Here is a 17,762-nt window from a genome sequence, read left to right as displayed (position 1 = left end):
CACACACAGGAAACAAGGAATTAACAATAATGTATTGATGGAATGAAAAACATTTGAAGCAGGGGAGCAGTGTCTGAAGCAGCTGAACTCAGCTCCAACTTTAATGTATGCGGTTGTGATCATTTCATGTTAAATTGAACAGGTTTACAGTGGTGTCACTGTGATAGTTTAAAACAAACAGTTCTGATATTAAAACCATGTACAAATATTGCTGCACCTGAAGTGAAAGCTTTCTTTCCATGGGGCTCTGATCCTTCCTTAGCTGTTTAATTAACTCTGTTTCAGTCAGTAATACAGATGTGATGAAGAATAGTCAAACTCAGAGAACCAGAATTATTTATTACAGCTGAAATTTAAAAAAAGAAAAAATGGCTGAAACCCACTGACCCGTCACATGGTTTGGCACATACAGAGTGACTTCACGCACACTGTCAACCAATCAACAAGTCTGAGCAGTGACGCCGGTGGGAGGGGCTCAGATTGTCTCATGAGGAAGGCACTTACCCATAATTCTTTGCAGGAGAAACAGAATTACCATTGTGGACAGGCCTATATATATAATAATTTTTTTACTTTTAATAAAGTGGGGGTGGGGCTGTTTGAGTTCATCAGCTCTGAGAGCCCTCCCCTTATCTCAGTCTGTCCTGCAGTGACTGTGGGAGTCAGAGGTCACCTGCACCAGTAGACTGAATTGGTCCCATGTGTAGAGGAGTACGAGCAGCTTCTACATGGCAGCTGTGTCGATCTGAACATAGAGCTGCCGAACTCCTGCCTGTGGAAAGACAACCGTTGACCACTATGTTGACATAACTACTACCATCAAACCATCAATGTGACAAAGTAAAAATAGTACTGCTGATACAGCCCTACATCTACAACTGCCACTACTACAACGTGTACCTGGGTGAAGATGTTGTGTGTCTGGCTGAGGATCCAGCGGGTGTCGGCATCAGGGGCGACCAGCAGCTTTAATGTTCCGATATACACATCAGTACACAGAGTCCAGAAGTGAGGCTCTTGCAGATTGTACACTCCCTGTAGCTGCTGCACCTGAATGCAACACAACAAACCATAAATCAGATTTGTCCACTATGCGCTCGGTGACTTTCAAGACTATTACCTTATTATAATGGTACTACAATTACTATATGTGGTCAGTTACTAATGATAGTACCAGGAAAAAAAACATTTTTAACTAAATGTGTATTCAGATACCATTTACAAGGTCTCTTCAGTAACACCTTCCTCAATTGTTACTACACCACCACCAAAACACACACAGACGTTATTTCAACACACTACATGTACACCACAAAACCAAACTAAAAAAACACTTTTAAATCAGAGTTTATCATCAAGTCAGTTAAACCTTTGGGATATTGATCTGGTCAGTTAAGTAGCAGAAGTGGTTGTTAATCAGTTTCAGCTGCTTTGGTGTCAATGAAATTAACAACAGGTGCACTAGAGGGGCAACAATGAGACAACGGGAATGGTTTTCCAGGTGGAGGACACACATTTTTCCCTCCTCATCTTTTCTAACTGTTTTTTCAATAGTGTTGCATTTGGCTAGGGTCATTGTCACTGCTGGTAGCATGAGGTGATGCCTGGACCCTACACAGGTTGCACACGTAGTCCAACTCCTCCAGGATGGCACATCAATGCCAGAAGGTTTGCTGTGTCTCCCAGCACAGTCTCAGAGCATGGAGGAGATTCCAGGAGACAGGCAGTTACACTGGGAGAGCTGGACAGGGCTGTAGAAGGTCCTTAACCCATCAGCAGGACCGGTATCTGTGCCTTTGTGCAAGGAGGAACAGGATGAGCACTGCAGAGCTACACAATGACCTCCAGCAGCCACTGGTGTGAATGTCTCTGACCAAACTACCATTTTGAGAAAAGTCTTGGATGAGTTCGAGTCACGGTGGCCTTATTCCTAACACATTATCTAGTCCATAACAGTACAGATATCCAGCTTGATTTACTCTCTTGGTTCAATGGACATCATCCCAACCTGTTTTGAACTGCAGCAGAGGAGAGGACAGTAGTCCTTCTTCTGCTTTGCAAGTGTGCTGCTAGCTGGAGGACCGCTCTAAGCAGAACCTGCAGCAGGTGGAGAACGGGTTCTTGTTCCACTAACAGTATTCCAAGATGGCAAAGTAGGACTCCATCAGTGCAACAACAAGCTTCCAGGAAAGGCAGAAAAATATGCTTTTCAATTATTCAGTTGTAACTGACAAAATAAAGTGATGCAAACCATTTGAATTTATGCAAATACAGATGTGTGCTCAGTTTCTACCACTGTAACATTTGAGTATGCTCAATACTCACCCTCTGGTAGCACTCTGGTAGGGCATGGTCCAGTGAATGTGGAGTTCTCTGCATCAGGATCCCAATGGACTCCTTCAGTAATGGTACCACACTAAGGATCAGATAACAGAAGTCAGAGACAAAGTTAAGATAGAAAATAAAGGTCCTTTATTGTAATTCAGTTCAATTTTATTTATATATCACCAATTCACAATAACAGTGGCCTCAATAGACTTTGCATTGTAAAGTGAAGACCCTACAACAGAGAAAACCCCAGCGGTCAGACGATCACCTACGAGCTGCACTTTGTGACAGTGGAGAAGTAGAGCTCCCTCTTAACAGGAAGAGATCTCCAGCAGAACCAGGCAGGAAGCAGGTGTTTGTTAACACCTATTTGGAGTATATCTAAATTATACAGGCTTCCCTTTAGGCAGTATTATCAGAAGGCATTGCATACATTTTCATTGCAAGGCGGAGGATACCCAGCTTTATCTATCCATGAAGCCAGCTGACACACACCAATTAATTCAAACACAGGAATGTCCTAAAGACATAAAGGCCTGGATGGCTTCTAACTTCCTGCTTCTAAATTCAGATAAAATTGAGGTTATTGTACTCAGCCCTAAAAAAAAGATTTAGAAACGTGGTGTCAAACCAGATACTTACAGAGTAACATAGTAACACTGAGAAATCCTGGAGTCATTTTTGACCAGGATAGGTCCTTCAATGCACACAAATTAAATATGCAGGACTGTATGTTTCTAAAATTAGAAACATCCCATTCAGTTCAATGTTATTTATATAGTGTGTTCCAGTTGCTTAAGTAAAATATTGTGGTCAGTGATACTGTGATGAATTCTGAACCCTGACTGAAACTCTTCAAATAAATTATCCCTCTGCAAATGATCAGTTAGCTGGTTTACAACTACTGATTCAAGAATTGTTATAAGAGGAGTTTCTTTCATACATCAAGACAAGATCCAGAGTGATTATAACAGTGAGTGTGACCATTTATATTTTGAGCGACGCCAACTGAGTCTAAGAAAACATTAAATACAGTGTTGAGATTGTCATTTGCAATCTACATAGGAATGCTAAAAATCACCTACAATAAATATTTTATCTGAAATGAGTAATCAGACTAAATCAGATAAAAGTTTTTTGGTTTTTTTGTTTTTTTTGGGGGGGGGGGGGGGGGTAATAGCCTCAAAATGCAATTTCTGAATAATAAGTGAAATAAAGCAAAATATAACTCTAGATTTATATTTTTTTTATTTATAGTTTTATTTTTGCTAAAATATTTGGTTGTGCAGGAATGAATACTACTACTCTAGAATACTGCTCCAGAATTAATGTAATTCTATATCAATTCTAATTCTATTCTACAAATTTTAAAAACTTACTGCAGAATTGGTGACTGAACTTTCAGTTTTCCCATGAAACACAGCTCAATGTGTAGATTGTAGAGATTTTTAAGTTTGGTCTAAGTTTCACTTTAAAGCTCAGTTTCATTTGTAGAAGCTATAGATTTACAACTAGAGTTTAGCTCCATGGTGAGTTCAACTTTCCAGCTGCAGAAACTCGATACCTGTGGTTATGTGAAGGCCTCTCAGCTAACCACAGCACCACTCTGCTGACTCTTTAAATTGGCAGCTGTGCTCACTTCCAGCCTATCAAACCACATCAGCACATATGAACTCCATTTATCTGGGAGTTCTGGGAAATCTGACCACTGCATTCACATACAGAAGACCAGTGATTTGGGAACAGGCTCCAGGACTATATCCAGGTCCATACTGGTGGTTTGGCATGTTGGAGCCCATTAAATACTAATTGCACATTCTTTACATTAGAGGAAACCATTTTCCAAGCAGTCTGTCAGGTTTTTGATTGATTTCCTTTCTTCCAGGCAGATACTGGTTCCAACTCATTTTTCTGTAGAATTGAGAACTGCAGGACTGAAATCTGTCTGATAATTCATTGTTGTTCAGCTCAGAGCTCAGACGGTTAACAAATGGTAATTTTTTAAGTAAGTTCTTAAACACTACTGGACAATACACTAGACACTACTAAGCTGCACAGTTTAAAATCTTAAGTCCCCCCCCCAACATTGTTGGCAGCAAGCAGTTTTAAAGCATATTTTATTTGTCTATAACCCTTAATATCATGATGTGCTTAAACAGAGCCTGCCTGACATAAAATGTCCAAATAGGCAAAGCCTACTTACTGGTTTGAATTCAGTCTCTTAACAATAGAGCTGTGACTCTGGTAAGGCTATTAACTTACAAAGCAGTTTTCTAGTCTTACACACATTCAAAAAGCACTTTTTAATACTCTACTACTGTATAGCACCGTTCCACTCACACACCACTGCTTTGGCTGCAGAAACTGTGCTTTCAGTCTGTTTTATGCATTTATACACTTGGTGTTTTTCTAATATAATTTTATCTTCCTTTATAAAATCTGTTGCTCTAACACCTTTACACCTGTCCATCTGTGTGAACAGAGACGGCCAACACCACTCCCTCCATGAGAAGATGCTATAACTAGACTATGAAACCCTGACTTGACTCATCTGGTTGTTGGGTAATAGATGAGCAAAAGGTATGCTAGATATATTGAACTGGCTTAGTAACATAGGCTCCAGGATCACACACACAATACCAGAGGAAAGGGGGGGTTTTAACTAGGGATGGCACGATACCACTTTTTTAGGTCCAATACCGATACCGATATTTTACATTTGCATATCTGCTGATACCGATACAAATCTTTTCAGGCAGTGGTGCCAAAGCTCTTTAGCTGTTTACCATTCCAGCTCCATTTAGCTGACGCTGCGGCGTCTTAAAAAACAGTTGAAAACTTTTCTGTTTAAACAGGCTTTCTTTTGACTTTATTTTTATTCTTTTTCTTTTAATATGGTAATTTTAATATGTTTTTAACATGGTGTTTTATCTGGGTTTTTTTTGATCTTGTGTTTTAATTATTGTACAGCGCTTTGTGACTTTTTGTCTGTGAAAAGCACTAAAAAAAATCAACTTTACTTACTTACAACAATTGCTCTATCACCTGAATCCTGTTGCTCCTATGTGAGAAGGTGATGGTATGTTGCAAATTTCATTAGGGCTGCAACTATTGCTTAATTTAGTAATCGAGTATTCTATCAATTATTCCATCAATTACCCGAGTAACTGGATAAGAAATACTTTTTTCACATTAACAGTTCATCTGCATATTTTAACTTCCGTACTGCAGTTTTTCCCTGTGTGAAACAAACAGGGTGGATCGAGCAGCTACAAAGTTCTCTTTTCTTCTCTTACTGATCAGGTGGTTGATGAAGGACCTCCAGCTGTTTCCCAGTAAAGGTTTAATGGAGGTTACAGGGAGAAAAGCTTCCTTCTGCTCCATCCGAGCTCACTGGCTCCGCCTCTTTGCGCTTGTGCAGACTGACTGCAGGTAAATCAGCTGACTGCTGCTGTTGCATCAGTGTTTATGTTGAAAAACTGGGGGCTGCGTGAGCGTAATCTTGTAATGCTTTATATTCACAAGCATTCTCCTAAATACGTTTCAAGTGCAGGCCTATATTTAGTCACTAATCTGGGATTAAAGTATAAAAAATATTTTGACGGGGAAGGAGTCCTTCCAGTACCGGACGCGGCGCTCGCTAAGCAGTATGTCCGGGAGCTGAACTAGAGAAAAAAATAACAAATTCTCAGCACAGCAAGCACAGCGAGCACAACACACAAACACGCAGAGAGCGGTGGAGGCGTGGAAAAACATGTCAGCGATGATCGCTCAGTGTCAAAGGGAATCCGTCGCAGCGATGGAGAACTGAGGGGGTTGTTTCCTCCATTCCGGTAGATGGCGGAATGGTGGAAACATTCCGCCATCTACCGCTGCTAAACCGCAAACCCACAAGAAGAAAAAGACGGTGGAGAACTGAGGGGGTTGTTTCCTCCATTCCGGTAGGTGGCGGTAATGCAGCTCTAAGCTGGTTTGGTCAACCGCAAACCCACAAGAAGAAAAAGACGGTGGAGAACTGTAATGTAGCTAATGCGGGTCGGATCGGATTGCATTTTTTATTTCTTTCCGATATCGGATCCAGTAATTTAGGCCAGGATCGGACCGATACCAATACTGAATATCGGATCGGCGCATCCCTAGTTTTAACACAGTATCACTGTGACCACCACAGTGTACAGCAATGTTTCTACAGTAAGATGTCTCATCCAGTAAAACCACTGGCTGATCAAATCATTTAAGGAATTATACTGTAAGCAGGGATAAGGATCACCTGACTCCAATGAGGATGGCGATCAGCATGGAGCAGATGGGATCAGCAATCATCAAATCATATTTCTGCATCAGCAGAGCAGAGATGATCACACCGATACTGCCCAAAGTGTCTGCAATAATATGTAAAAGGACACCTGGAACACACAGATACAGCACACATCAGTACAGCTTTAATCAATTCAAAGTGTTTCATACATCCTGATCAGAATTCAACAATTTGAGACCAGTGCACATAAGAAATTTGTGACAATGAAGCCAAATTTAAAAAAAAAAAAACAAAAAAATAAAATATGTTAACAAAAATAAGTATAAAACCTTTAAACAACTTGCATGAATTTAATATTCTAAACTATTACAAATGTAATTAAAATATATTTACATAATTAAAGTAAATAAAATAAGTGCAACAAAGTGCTTCATATACTGTGATGGAATCACACAGTAGTCTCTGAGGAGCTACTATCTACACCTAGTGTGATGAACACATAAAAGGAGCAACTCGGGTTCAGTATCGTGTCCAAGGATACTTTGGCATGCAAACTGTATCAGCCGAGGATCGAACCACCAACTTTCCAATTAGCAGATGACCTCCTGAGCCACAGCTGCTGCCGGTGTTGTGCCAAAAAGTATATATAAAAGTCACTTTGCCAAAAACTGAGTGCAGCTTCTACCTCGTGATAGAAATGCTGTTTCTCGCTCAAAATGACCTGATATCATTCATGAGATATGTTTGACATGTTCCACAGATTATAGGTCAACAAGTCATTTACAACTGTTTAAATACAGGCAATCATTTTTTGACAAACACCAGACTGGCAGCCTGTTAAATGTAACTAATAAAGTAGCTTGTAATCTAACTTAGTTACTTATAAAAATTATGTAATCAGTGAAGTAACTAAGTTACTTTTTAAAGGAGTAAATCAGTAATCATTACTTTTTCAAAGTAACTATGCCATCACTGGTGGAGAAAAGGTTGAGCAGGTCTGAGCATTTTATAGTGCAACTACTGAAGGTATTATCTGTTGTTTCATTCCTACATGGTTTGGTAACCTGTCTGTAAAGCTCAGATCACAATTCAAAACTTGATCAAAAGGGCGATAAAGATAAATGACATGTTCCCTCCATCTTTACTGCAGAAGATATTTGAAGACAGCAATAACGCTCAGAAATCATTAAAGATAGAAATGACTTCATAAAGGATATGAGTTGATGCCCTCAGAAAGAATGTAAAAATTGTAAGTTGATCAGCGCACGCACGCGCACACACACAGCTTCCACATGCTGGAGATCCAGCACAGATCACAGACACACAAGTGTAAGTGGGAAATAACAGGACTGTAACCGGTCCACAGGAACATGAGGAACATCAAAAACCAGGTAAGGCCTTTAAGTTTTCGGTCCAAGTCCTGAACATGTTTTGATCACGCTTCATTTTTATATTGAATTTAAAGTAATCTATTACTGCAAAGTAAAAATAAAGGAAAAAAAAGAAAGAACTCCTAAATCCATATAGAATCTCAAATATTTTACAACTACTTTTTGTTACAAACAAACAGTGTAGTATAATGTAGCAGTGTGTGCGGTTCTCACCCTGCAGGATCTGTTTGCTGGAGCCCTTTCCCGGCAGGTGCTGCGGTTCATCTGAATAAAAGAACACAACAAGGAAGGTTGGATATGTGTGGAGGTGCGTCTGTATCGTGCAGGTTTGTTTTACTACAAAGTTACCGGAAGCTTCAGTGCTTAATTAAAAAAACCCTTTACACTCTGATGCTTAACGCACATGACAGAGTATTGGTCAAAACTCTGTTTGTGGGATGCTCATGTCAGACTCACCATTACAGAGTGGTTCCTCGTGGACTCCATGACTGTGCCCGTGTCCTCCATGACTGTGCCAGTCTGCATGTTTGTCGTGGTGGTGATGTCCTCCGTGACTGTGACCGTGTCCTCCGTGACTGTGACCGTGTCCTCCATGACTGTGACCGTGATTCAGGCTACCGTTGAACAGAGAGTGACTGTGACCGTGATCTGAGGCCAGAGGAGAAAAGATCAGACGAACAAGAATCTGCACAGCTGCAGAGAAGTTCTAAAGAGATGCAATGAAGTTGCACAAGGCTGCAGTCAACCTGTGAGGGACACAGACACCCTCTCTATTTTTAAGATTAGGCTTAAAACTTTCCTTTTCAAATCAAGCTTATAGTTAGGGCTGGATCAGGTGACCCTGAACCCTCCCTTAGTTACATTGCAATAGACCTAGACTGCTGAGGGCTTCCCAGGATGAGTGTTTCACTCACCTCTTTTCACTCTGTGTGTTTATACCTCACTCTGCATTTAATCATTAGTTATTACTAATCTCTGCCTCCCTCCCCTCACCAAAAACCAGTTGTAGCAGATGACCCCCCCTCCCTGAGCCTGGTTCTGCTGGAGGTTTCTTCCTGTTTAAAGGGAGTTTTTCCTTCCCACTGTCACCAAGTGCTGCTCATAGTGGGTCGTTTTGACTGTTGGGTTTTCTCTGTATTATTGTTGGGTCTTTACCCACAATACAATGCGCCTTGAAGTGACTTAGTTGTGATTTGGTGCCATATAAATAAAATTGAATTGAATTGAACGTTCTAGTGATGTGAAATGAAGTTTAACTGAGCTTGAGTTTAGTTTAATTGATCCACATGAGGTTCTACAGAGGTGGACAGGTTTTCCAAAGTTCACTGTATCAAGGTTCTAGAGATCTGCTTTGTTTGGTTCTGCAGAACACATTTTAGAGTGCTGCAACAATACTGTGAAAAGGAGAAATGTGGGTGCAGGTTATATAGATAGACGTAGGTATGACTGATCTGTACAGGCTCTATTTGCTTGTTAAGTTTGATGTATTTTGCCATTTCCAGGTACAAACGTACCTATGAGGGTTCAACTCCAATAAAGTGATCACTGTAGACTTTAAGTGTAAGGTCCGGGAATCCATGAAAAAGAGAATTTTATGCTAACTAGTAGATACTAAAGATGACATGTTCTACTCTGGCTGAGGTATGTTAAATGTATGGTGTAAGTGCACCATAACTGCAAATCCTTCTGACACCCTATGGTGTAATGTGCACCTCTCTAGAAATTTAACTCCACATCGCTGTCAGTGCAGCCCACACAGGTATGAATGCTGACAACAGCATCATCTTCAGTAGAACTGAACTATGGAGTCTAATTGCGGCTTTATTGGAACTGCTGTAAGATTTTGGGCTGCAAAATGCATGCATATTACCTCCCTCTCCATGTGAGTGCCCGTGTCCTCCGTGCTGGAACACAAAGATCCCGACCAGGTTCACCAGCAGACCAGCTACAGAGACAGGAAGCAGCCGCTCATGGTGAACATCAGGAGGCTCTAGAGCTCTCTGACAAACAGAGACAGATGGTCATTTTGCTGTTGGCTGAGCTCCAGTGTGCTCTGTATGTTTCTTTACATTTGTATCAGTGTGAGTTATGAGGCTTGAGGTTTTAGAACAACAAGAGAAAGAAAACATTTGCTTCTACCCTAAGAGAACTGATCCAATACCAAACTGATACAGCACCCATGCACCCAGCATCCAATCCGTTCTCTAGAAAATAGCATGACCATTCCTGCAGGGAGAGCAGGAGGGTCTGAAATCTTTGTGTTTCCCTGATGTTCATCAGTAAGAATCGTAGAGTCTCCAACTTTATTCCTTGATTTATTTTTTTCCCTGTTGGCAGCAAACAATTTTACAACAATTGTGTTGTTCTGTAAAAATTAAGATATGATCCTAAAACAGGACACTTACACTGTTCTTATATCGTACCTCAACAAATTTATACGTAGACTAAGCCTATGTTTGAATTCTGCTTATATCAAATCAGAGTTCAAACATAGGCTTAGTAAAATAAAAGAGTTCAGAGTAAAGAATATAATGTTTACTCTGAACTCTTATTTGGGGGCTTTTTGTCTTTATTCGATAGTGCAGCAGTGAAGCGGAGACAGGAAAGATGGGGAGAGACAGAGAGCATTGGAAGACGTGCCATAAACCACCAGATTAATAGTTTTCTGTAGCATTCACCTGTTGTTCTTGAATTTTACTGTTATATTTTAATGTTCTTTGAGACCACTTATCCTGATCACCAGCGTTAGGCTAAGTGGATCCAGATAATGGAAAGACACGGATATGCTGAACTCTGTAGAACACGGCCCTAGAACCCATTGTTTATACCTTGTTTAATAGATCCAAGATCAACTGTGTGATCTGGGATTGGCTAATCTGTTTTATCCAGTTCTTCAACGCTACAGCAGAATTAGATCAGCCAAGCTAATTTCAATCATCTGGGATGATCATACACAGACCAGTGGAAATATTAGTATTGGAAACCACGAACAGCAGCTTTGCGTCAATATCACCTCCTTACATATCTACTGTATACACTCTTTTCATATATTCGTTAACAATCAGCGCAACATAAAAATCACAAGGACAAAAAAGTAAAATAGAAAAATATTTTCCAGTTAGATATGTTGGTAACTTATTAACAAGTTACTGAGTGATTAAGAATAAGATAATTATTCCACATTTAATAAATTACTCCCCCCAACAGCTAAATAATAATAACAACAACAACAACTGATTACTAAGTTACTGAGTGCAGGTACTGATGATATTATTGGGCTCACTTGAGATGGTGATAAAGGAGGGATTGGATTTTAACTCCTGATTACTGACAGGATGCAGCAGTGGTGAGTCGAGTCATTGTTCCTGCTCAGACATGTGCAGACATTTTTTGGGGCAGGTGCTCAAGCCAAAAAAAAAAAAAAAAAAAGGCATATTTAACTTATATATTTAATTTTATTAATAACACAATCAATACACATCTAATCAAATAACTGCAAAATGTTTGTGCTTCTTTTTCTTTAGGCGTTCACATCAAAATAAGATTTTAAATTAAACAAAACTAGTGAGCTTTTATAATTTGGAAAAGAGTAAAACGGTCTTTAAATTCTGTCTGCTGCAGTTTGTCCCCCTTCATTAAACATGACAAACGTCAGTAAACAGCTAAACGGGGCTTTGCAATCACGTGTTTCATGACTCATGAGTACAGAACATGTAGGCTATGCATGGATGCTCTTGGTATGAAAAGGCAAGCATTTTCAGCAGGTGTGATGCCTAAATGCCTCTCCACCCCTTTTTTAAGAAATGTCGGGCCAGTAGCCACGCAATGTTTTCAGCGCCACTATAATGTTAAGTGTTGCGGTTAATTTTGCACCAGATAACGTCAGGGATTGCACAAACACTGTCATTATCGGTCTGTCTGATGCTGCGGCTCAGAGGAGATGTGTGCATCAGCGGTTTGACGCTCAGCACTGCATGAGTGGAGGAGGAGGGAGGAGTAAGGCGGGAGCCTGCGCGCTCTGCGGATCGGATCAGAACTCAAATAAATGCTGATAGATATCAAAACACTTTTGGGGGGAACTGATGACAGAGAAGGTTATTTTTATTTGTAAATATTGATGAATGAAAAAAAAAAAAAGGGGGCTCCAGCAGAAAGGGGACTTCAGGGCAAAAGGGCAGGTGCTTGAGCACCACTAGGGGTCTATCTGTGCACGTGCCTGTTCCTGCTGTTATGCGTGTGTAATATGACAGATCGTGCAATGAAATTTCTTTACTTCATTGAAAACTGTTTTTACAGGCAGTGGCAGGAAATTCCTTTCCCCCCTATATGGGTGTTAATAAATTACACATAAGAATTATTCCTTCCTGACTGAAGCAGGATGTCACTAAAAGTAATGAGTCAGGGTGTGCATTACCAGTTCCTCCCACAAGATGTTGCAACCATAGCTGGTCAGTGTCATTTAAGTCATCACTTAACCTCATTTACAATGAATAAATGGAATCTGAAGTAGATTTGGCTCTATGGCGTGAATATATGAAGAAAAAAAATATGCAAACACACCTCTTAGATATGATAGTTTTACAAGTCAGGTGAAGTGGCAAATGTGTCTGCATGTTACCTCGACTCCTTCAGAGAAAATGAAGAAAGCAGTGAAGATGAGGAAGAGTCCATTGACAAAGCCTGCCAGAACCTCTGCTCTCACGTAGCTGAGACACAGAGAGGACACAGATGAATTAAACACACTGACTGTCAGACACGTGACACAGAGCTCAGAGTGGATGGTCTTACCCATAGGAAAAGCTATCGTTGGATCTCCACCTGGAGATGACGGAGGCTGCCAGACCAGCCAGCAGGGCAGTGCAGTCAAAAAACATGTGGAAGGAGTCTGAGATCAGACCTAAACTGAACACATGACACACAATGTAAAGAGGCGAATTAAGGAACAGGATCAGAGGACCTGACAATGTTTTGATTCTGCAGCAGACAGAATAATGCTTTCATTCAGATGGTTCAGACACCGACTGCACTTCTGCTTTGTTTTCTCTGTCATACGCTGTTCCAGTGCTGGATGCTCATACACTCCCCTTCAAAACAATCCCTTTATTTTTGCTGTGGACTGAAAACATTTAGGTTTGACATTAAAAACAAAATGGATCAACCAATATGAGACAAAAGATCAACATCTCAGCTTTTATTTCCAGGTTTTTACATCTGGATCTGATACACAGTTCAGAAGATGGCACCTTTTGTTTGAACCCACCCATTTTCTTGTGAGTATTGGAACAGATAAACTTAAAATAGATTAAAGTGAATAAGACTTCATATTTAGTTGCAAATCCCTTGCTTGCAATAACTGCATCAAGCCTGTGACCCACTGACATCACTAAACTTTTGCATTCTTCTTCTGTGATGTCTTTCCAGCATTCATTGCAGCCTCTTTCAGTTGTTATTTGTTTTGAGGGGTTACTCCCTTCTTTAGCAGGTAAACGTGTGTGTGTGTGTGTCTGTTCTTTAAGCGTAACACTGGGAACTGCGGACAGAAATTTCATTCCACTGCATGTAAATGTGATGCCAAATGACAATAAAGAATCCTTGAATCCTAAAATGCTCGACAGGATTTAAGTCTAAAACCTTCCACTTCCTGTAGTTTTGGTGTGTTTGGGTCATTACCTTTCTGCATGATGAAGGATCTTCCAATCAGTTTGGTTGCATCTTTCTTTAAACCGACAGACAAAATGTTTCTGTAGACTTCTGAGTTCATTGTACTGCTGCCATCATGGTGACATCATCAGTGAAGATTCATGAACCCATCCCAGAAGAAGCCATGCAGCCCAAACCATGACCTCACCTCCACTGTGTTTCACAGATGAGCTCGTATGTTTGGGATCTTGAGCAGATCCTTTCTTTCTCCAAACTTTAGCCTCTCCGTCGCCATGGTAATGATTCATCTTTGTCTCATCAGTCCATAAAATGTTGTTGCAGAATTTCTGAGGCTTGTCTCTGAGCTTCTTGATGAATTCCATCCAGACTTCCTGTTCTTTCTGCTAATTAGTGGTTTGTATCTTCTGGTGAAGCCTCTGTGCTTTTGTTAATGAAGTCTACTGTGAGCAGTAGATTGTGACACCTTCACTCCTGCCCTCTGGAGGTTGCTAACAGTTGTTTAGGGGTCTTTTTCGTTCTCTGGTTTCCACGTTGGTTACTCCTCTATTTATAAATGCACAGTCTGCACAGGCAAAACCCAACTCTGAAACTGAGTGCAGACATTCAGCACTATTTATTGTTTGAATAATTAATGTAAACAGAACAAACTTGGGCAACAAAACACACCTGTCAGTCACATGTTCCAATCCTTTTGCTCACGAGAAAAATGGGTGGGTTCAGACAAAGGGAGCTATCCCCTGAACTGTGTATAAAAGGTGAGATGTTGATCTTTTGTCTCATATTCATCTTTTAATTCACGCACACTCTGATGAACGCATCGGACAGCAGCTCAGAGTTCAGTATCTTGCCCAAGGATACTTTGGCATGCAGACTGGAGCAGCCAGCAACCTTGATTAGCAGATGACCTGCTCTACTTCCTGCACCACAGCCACCCCGTGTAGAACTAATCTGAGCAAATAAAGAGTGAAATCCAGAGCAGAATTGGATGGGTTTCAGGCCTGAGGATCAGAGCAGTGTGGACGCTGGATGACAGGCTGCAATCACCCATTCACACAAGCACTTTTTTTTCTACATCTAAGTGCTTTCCATCTAACATTTGCACACACATTTACACTCAAATGACTACATCAGGTTCAATATCTTGCCCAAGGATACTTTGGCATGCAGGATTGAACCACCAACCTTCCAATCAGCAGATGACATGCTCTACCTCCTGCGACGCAGCCACAGAACTACAATAATTAATGTATTTAAAATGTGTTACTTATATTTTTATAGCAAGCTGTGAAGTCAATTTTAAAAAGTTGTTCACTGTTTTTATACTATATTTATTTTAGTGCAACAAATACCACATTATTCAAAATTATTCAAAAAACGTTTCATATTGTTCTTCTGTAATAATTAAATTATTTAGATGTGTTAGCTGTTGTGTTATTTATTGTATTTGTTTATTCTAATGTGTATTTTAATGATCCGTAATGAAATTATCTTAATAATTTAGAAAACTAATAAAATTAATCTTGAATACCTGTTTCGCCAAATCTTACATATAATTAGAAAATTTACATGAAAATTAACAATTTAACAGCTGCTGTAGCAGGACGGTGGTGGTGTCAGCCTGTCACTGACAGGTCTGACACCAATCACAGCTAATATTTATTCCCTTTGTCTTTCTCTGCTGTTCATGTTACTTCATTTTTAAGAATGCACTTTCAGAAATGTTACGAATCGTTGAAAAGTTTGCGTAGTGCTGTGAATTGTGTATTTACAGGCTAACAGCAACTTTTGCTTTCAGTTTAAAGACGACGGACTCACTAACACACACCGGGTTCCTCCATGCTAATGCGAACACATACGTGGCACATCCTGAAAACAGCACATCACACAATCACACACTCTCTCTCACTAACACACACACACACACACACACACACACACACACACACACACACACACACACACAGAGACAGATGCTACGTTGTGTTAGCCTACCTGTTACTCCAGATGCCGTACATTAGCTCCACAAAGGCGAAGGACAGGTTCAGGCAGAGGAAGAAGAACAGATTTCTGGAGGTTTTATCAGCGAGGATAGACCTACAAAGAAATACACACACACCAGTGAGAAAAACAGCAGCACACATCATAACATAAGCCACAAACCACAGGAAAACCCCCAGCCATGAACTCCTTGCGGTTATATTCACGTAAAGCTGTCCATGAAACACGAAGCTGCGGAGGATTTAAATAAGTGTTTCAGCGGAGGAAGCTAAAGTTAGGCTAGCAGCTTCCCATTAGCCAGATGGCTCACAGCTAGCAGCTGTTAGCAGCGCCAACATTACCTGAACCATCCAGAGATTTTCAGCAGCAGGTTATTCTTGGCTGGCTTATACTCATCGTCTTTAATAGATAATGGTAACATTTTCACACCTGGACACATACGCGCACACACACACACACTCACTCACTCCTACTGGGTAGTTTAGCTGCGGAATGCTAACTGTCAACTTCCGGTTTGGGCAGATTTCACAATAAAGGCGTTAGAGCTACCCTGCCATGAGTAATGATGAACTAATGTTGTAATAATAATAATTTATTATTATTATTATTATTATTATTATTATTATTATTATTATTATTATTATTATTATTATTATTATTATTATTATTATTATTTATATAGTAGTAGTAACTAGGCTGCAATTTCTGTAGAAAGAATATGTCTTTTTCCCTGTATTGGCAATACCATATGCAAAATCACAGACGGTCACGGACACTGACAGAGAGATGAATAAATAGGTTTAAATTAGGGGTGGGACTCGATTAAAAAAAATTTATCTAATTAATTAGGAGCTTTGTAATTAATTAATCGAAATTAATCGCATTTTAATCACATTTACATATTTAACGTGATAAATATTAATTTAAGTTTGGTTGATGAATGAATCAATATACATAAGCTTAAACTTCAAAATTTTGTTTATTTTCCCACCAGTCTACTACACAGACCAACGAAGGGCGGAAGTGCTCCTGTGATAAGCAAACTCCTGAAATTAAAGTTAAGCATCATAACTGGATAGTTTTATTCAACATTAATGTCTCACTTAATATACTTGTAAATTAATCATTCGCTCAGCTGTATTCCTTGATGTTGAAATGTGTTATGCTTGTTTTAACATCTTATTTTGAATTAAAGACTTAAAATTAAACCACAAAAGGAGCGAAAGTTCGTTCTCCGTTTAACCAGCTGCTTTTCCACAGCTGTGCTTCACATTCACGGTTGCTAGGCGTCATGAGCTACGCAGAGGTGAGGGAAGGTGACGCTGATTTGAAGGCTAGCCGCTCACTTCCGGCCTCTGCCGTCTTCGTGGGCTGCGAAGCAAGTGGGCCGGGTCTTTTGCACGATGCGGCCCCTGAATTTTTGGCATCGTGCGTCGATATAATCTCTATGCCTGGAACTCGTGCACTGAGAAACGGTCCACGGTGCAAACTGCAAATAAAATGCCTTAAAATTTTTAATTCGTTATTTTCCCTGTAATTAATTAATCGAAATTAACGTGTTAAAGTCCCACCCCTAGTTTAAATAGATTGATGCATGTGTCCATTTCAATCAGCCCTTTATAATCATATTCAAGTATTTGTCTGAGAACGAGACAAGCATTTCCTGTGAATACACAGAGAAGACCGAAGATTTAAATCAAGCAATCAGATGATGAAATTCAAATGAAGGTGTTCTTCAGCTGTCAGTTGTGGATGTCTGTATCAGTTAAGCTGCAGTTAAAGTTACCATGAACTCAAATATCCTTGAGAGGATAAAGAGCTGGTCCAGCGTTCCACGACCAGGATGAAAACCGCATTGTTCCTCCTGGATCCGAGGTTCGACTAACGGGTGGACCCTCCTTTCCAGCACCCTGACATAGACCTTACCAGGGAGGCTGAGGAGTATGATCCCCCGAAAGTTGGAGCACACCCTCCGGTCTCCCTTCTTAAAGATGGGGACCACCACCCCGGTCTGCCAATCCAATGGCACTGCCCCAGATCTCTATGCAATGTTGCAGAGGCGTGTCAACCAAGACAGCCCTACAACATCCAGAGCCTTCAGGAACTCAGGGCAAATCTTGTCCACC

The 17,762-nt window shown here is 40.3% G+C and overlaps 1 protein-coding gene across 2 annotated transcripts; it reads right to left on the bottom strand.

Moving 5' to 3' along the window:
- Positions 1–72: 72 nt before the first annotated feature.
- slc30a7 (solute carrier family 30 member 7) lies at positions 73–16,149 on the bottom strand. Of its 2 annotated transcripts, none has more exons than XM_030727575.1 (11): positions 15,978–16,149; positions 15,631–15,732; positions 12,766–12,879; positions 12,596–12,683; positions 9,848–9,977; positions 8,434–8,625; positions 8,191–8,241; positions 6,599–6,734; positions 2,326–2,416; positions 901–1,050; positions 73–772 (listed from the first exon to the last, which is right to left on the bottom strand). In XM_030727575.1, the coding sequence occupies exons 1-11, from the start codon at positions 16,073–16,075 to the stop codon at positions 725–727; spliced, it is 1,200 nt and encodes a 399-aa protein (XP_030583435.1). In that variant the 5' UTR covers positions 16,076–16,149; the 3' UTR covers positions 73–724. The 2 variants fall into 2 exon arrangements, with proteins under 2 accessions (XP_030583435.1, XP_030583436.1); XM_030727576.1 differs by having other exon boundaries at positions 12,766–12,874.
- Positions 16,150–17,762: the final 1,613 nt, after the last annotated feature.

The sequence above is a fragment of the Archocentrus centrarchus genome, chromosome 4 (assembly GCF_007364275.1).
Source record: "Archocentrus centrarchus isolate MPI-CPG fArcCen1 chromosome 4, fArcCen1, whole genome shotgun sequence".
Lineage (NCBI taxonomy): Eukaryota > Metazoa > Chordata > Actinopteri > Cichliformes > Cichlidae > Archocentrus > Archocentrus centrarchus.
The sequence above is the reverse complement of the archived record's forward strand: the minus strand, read 5'-3'. Positions and strand labels throughout refer to the sequence as shown.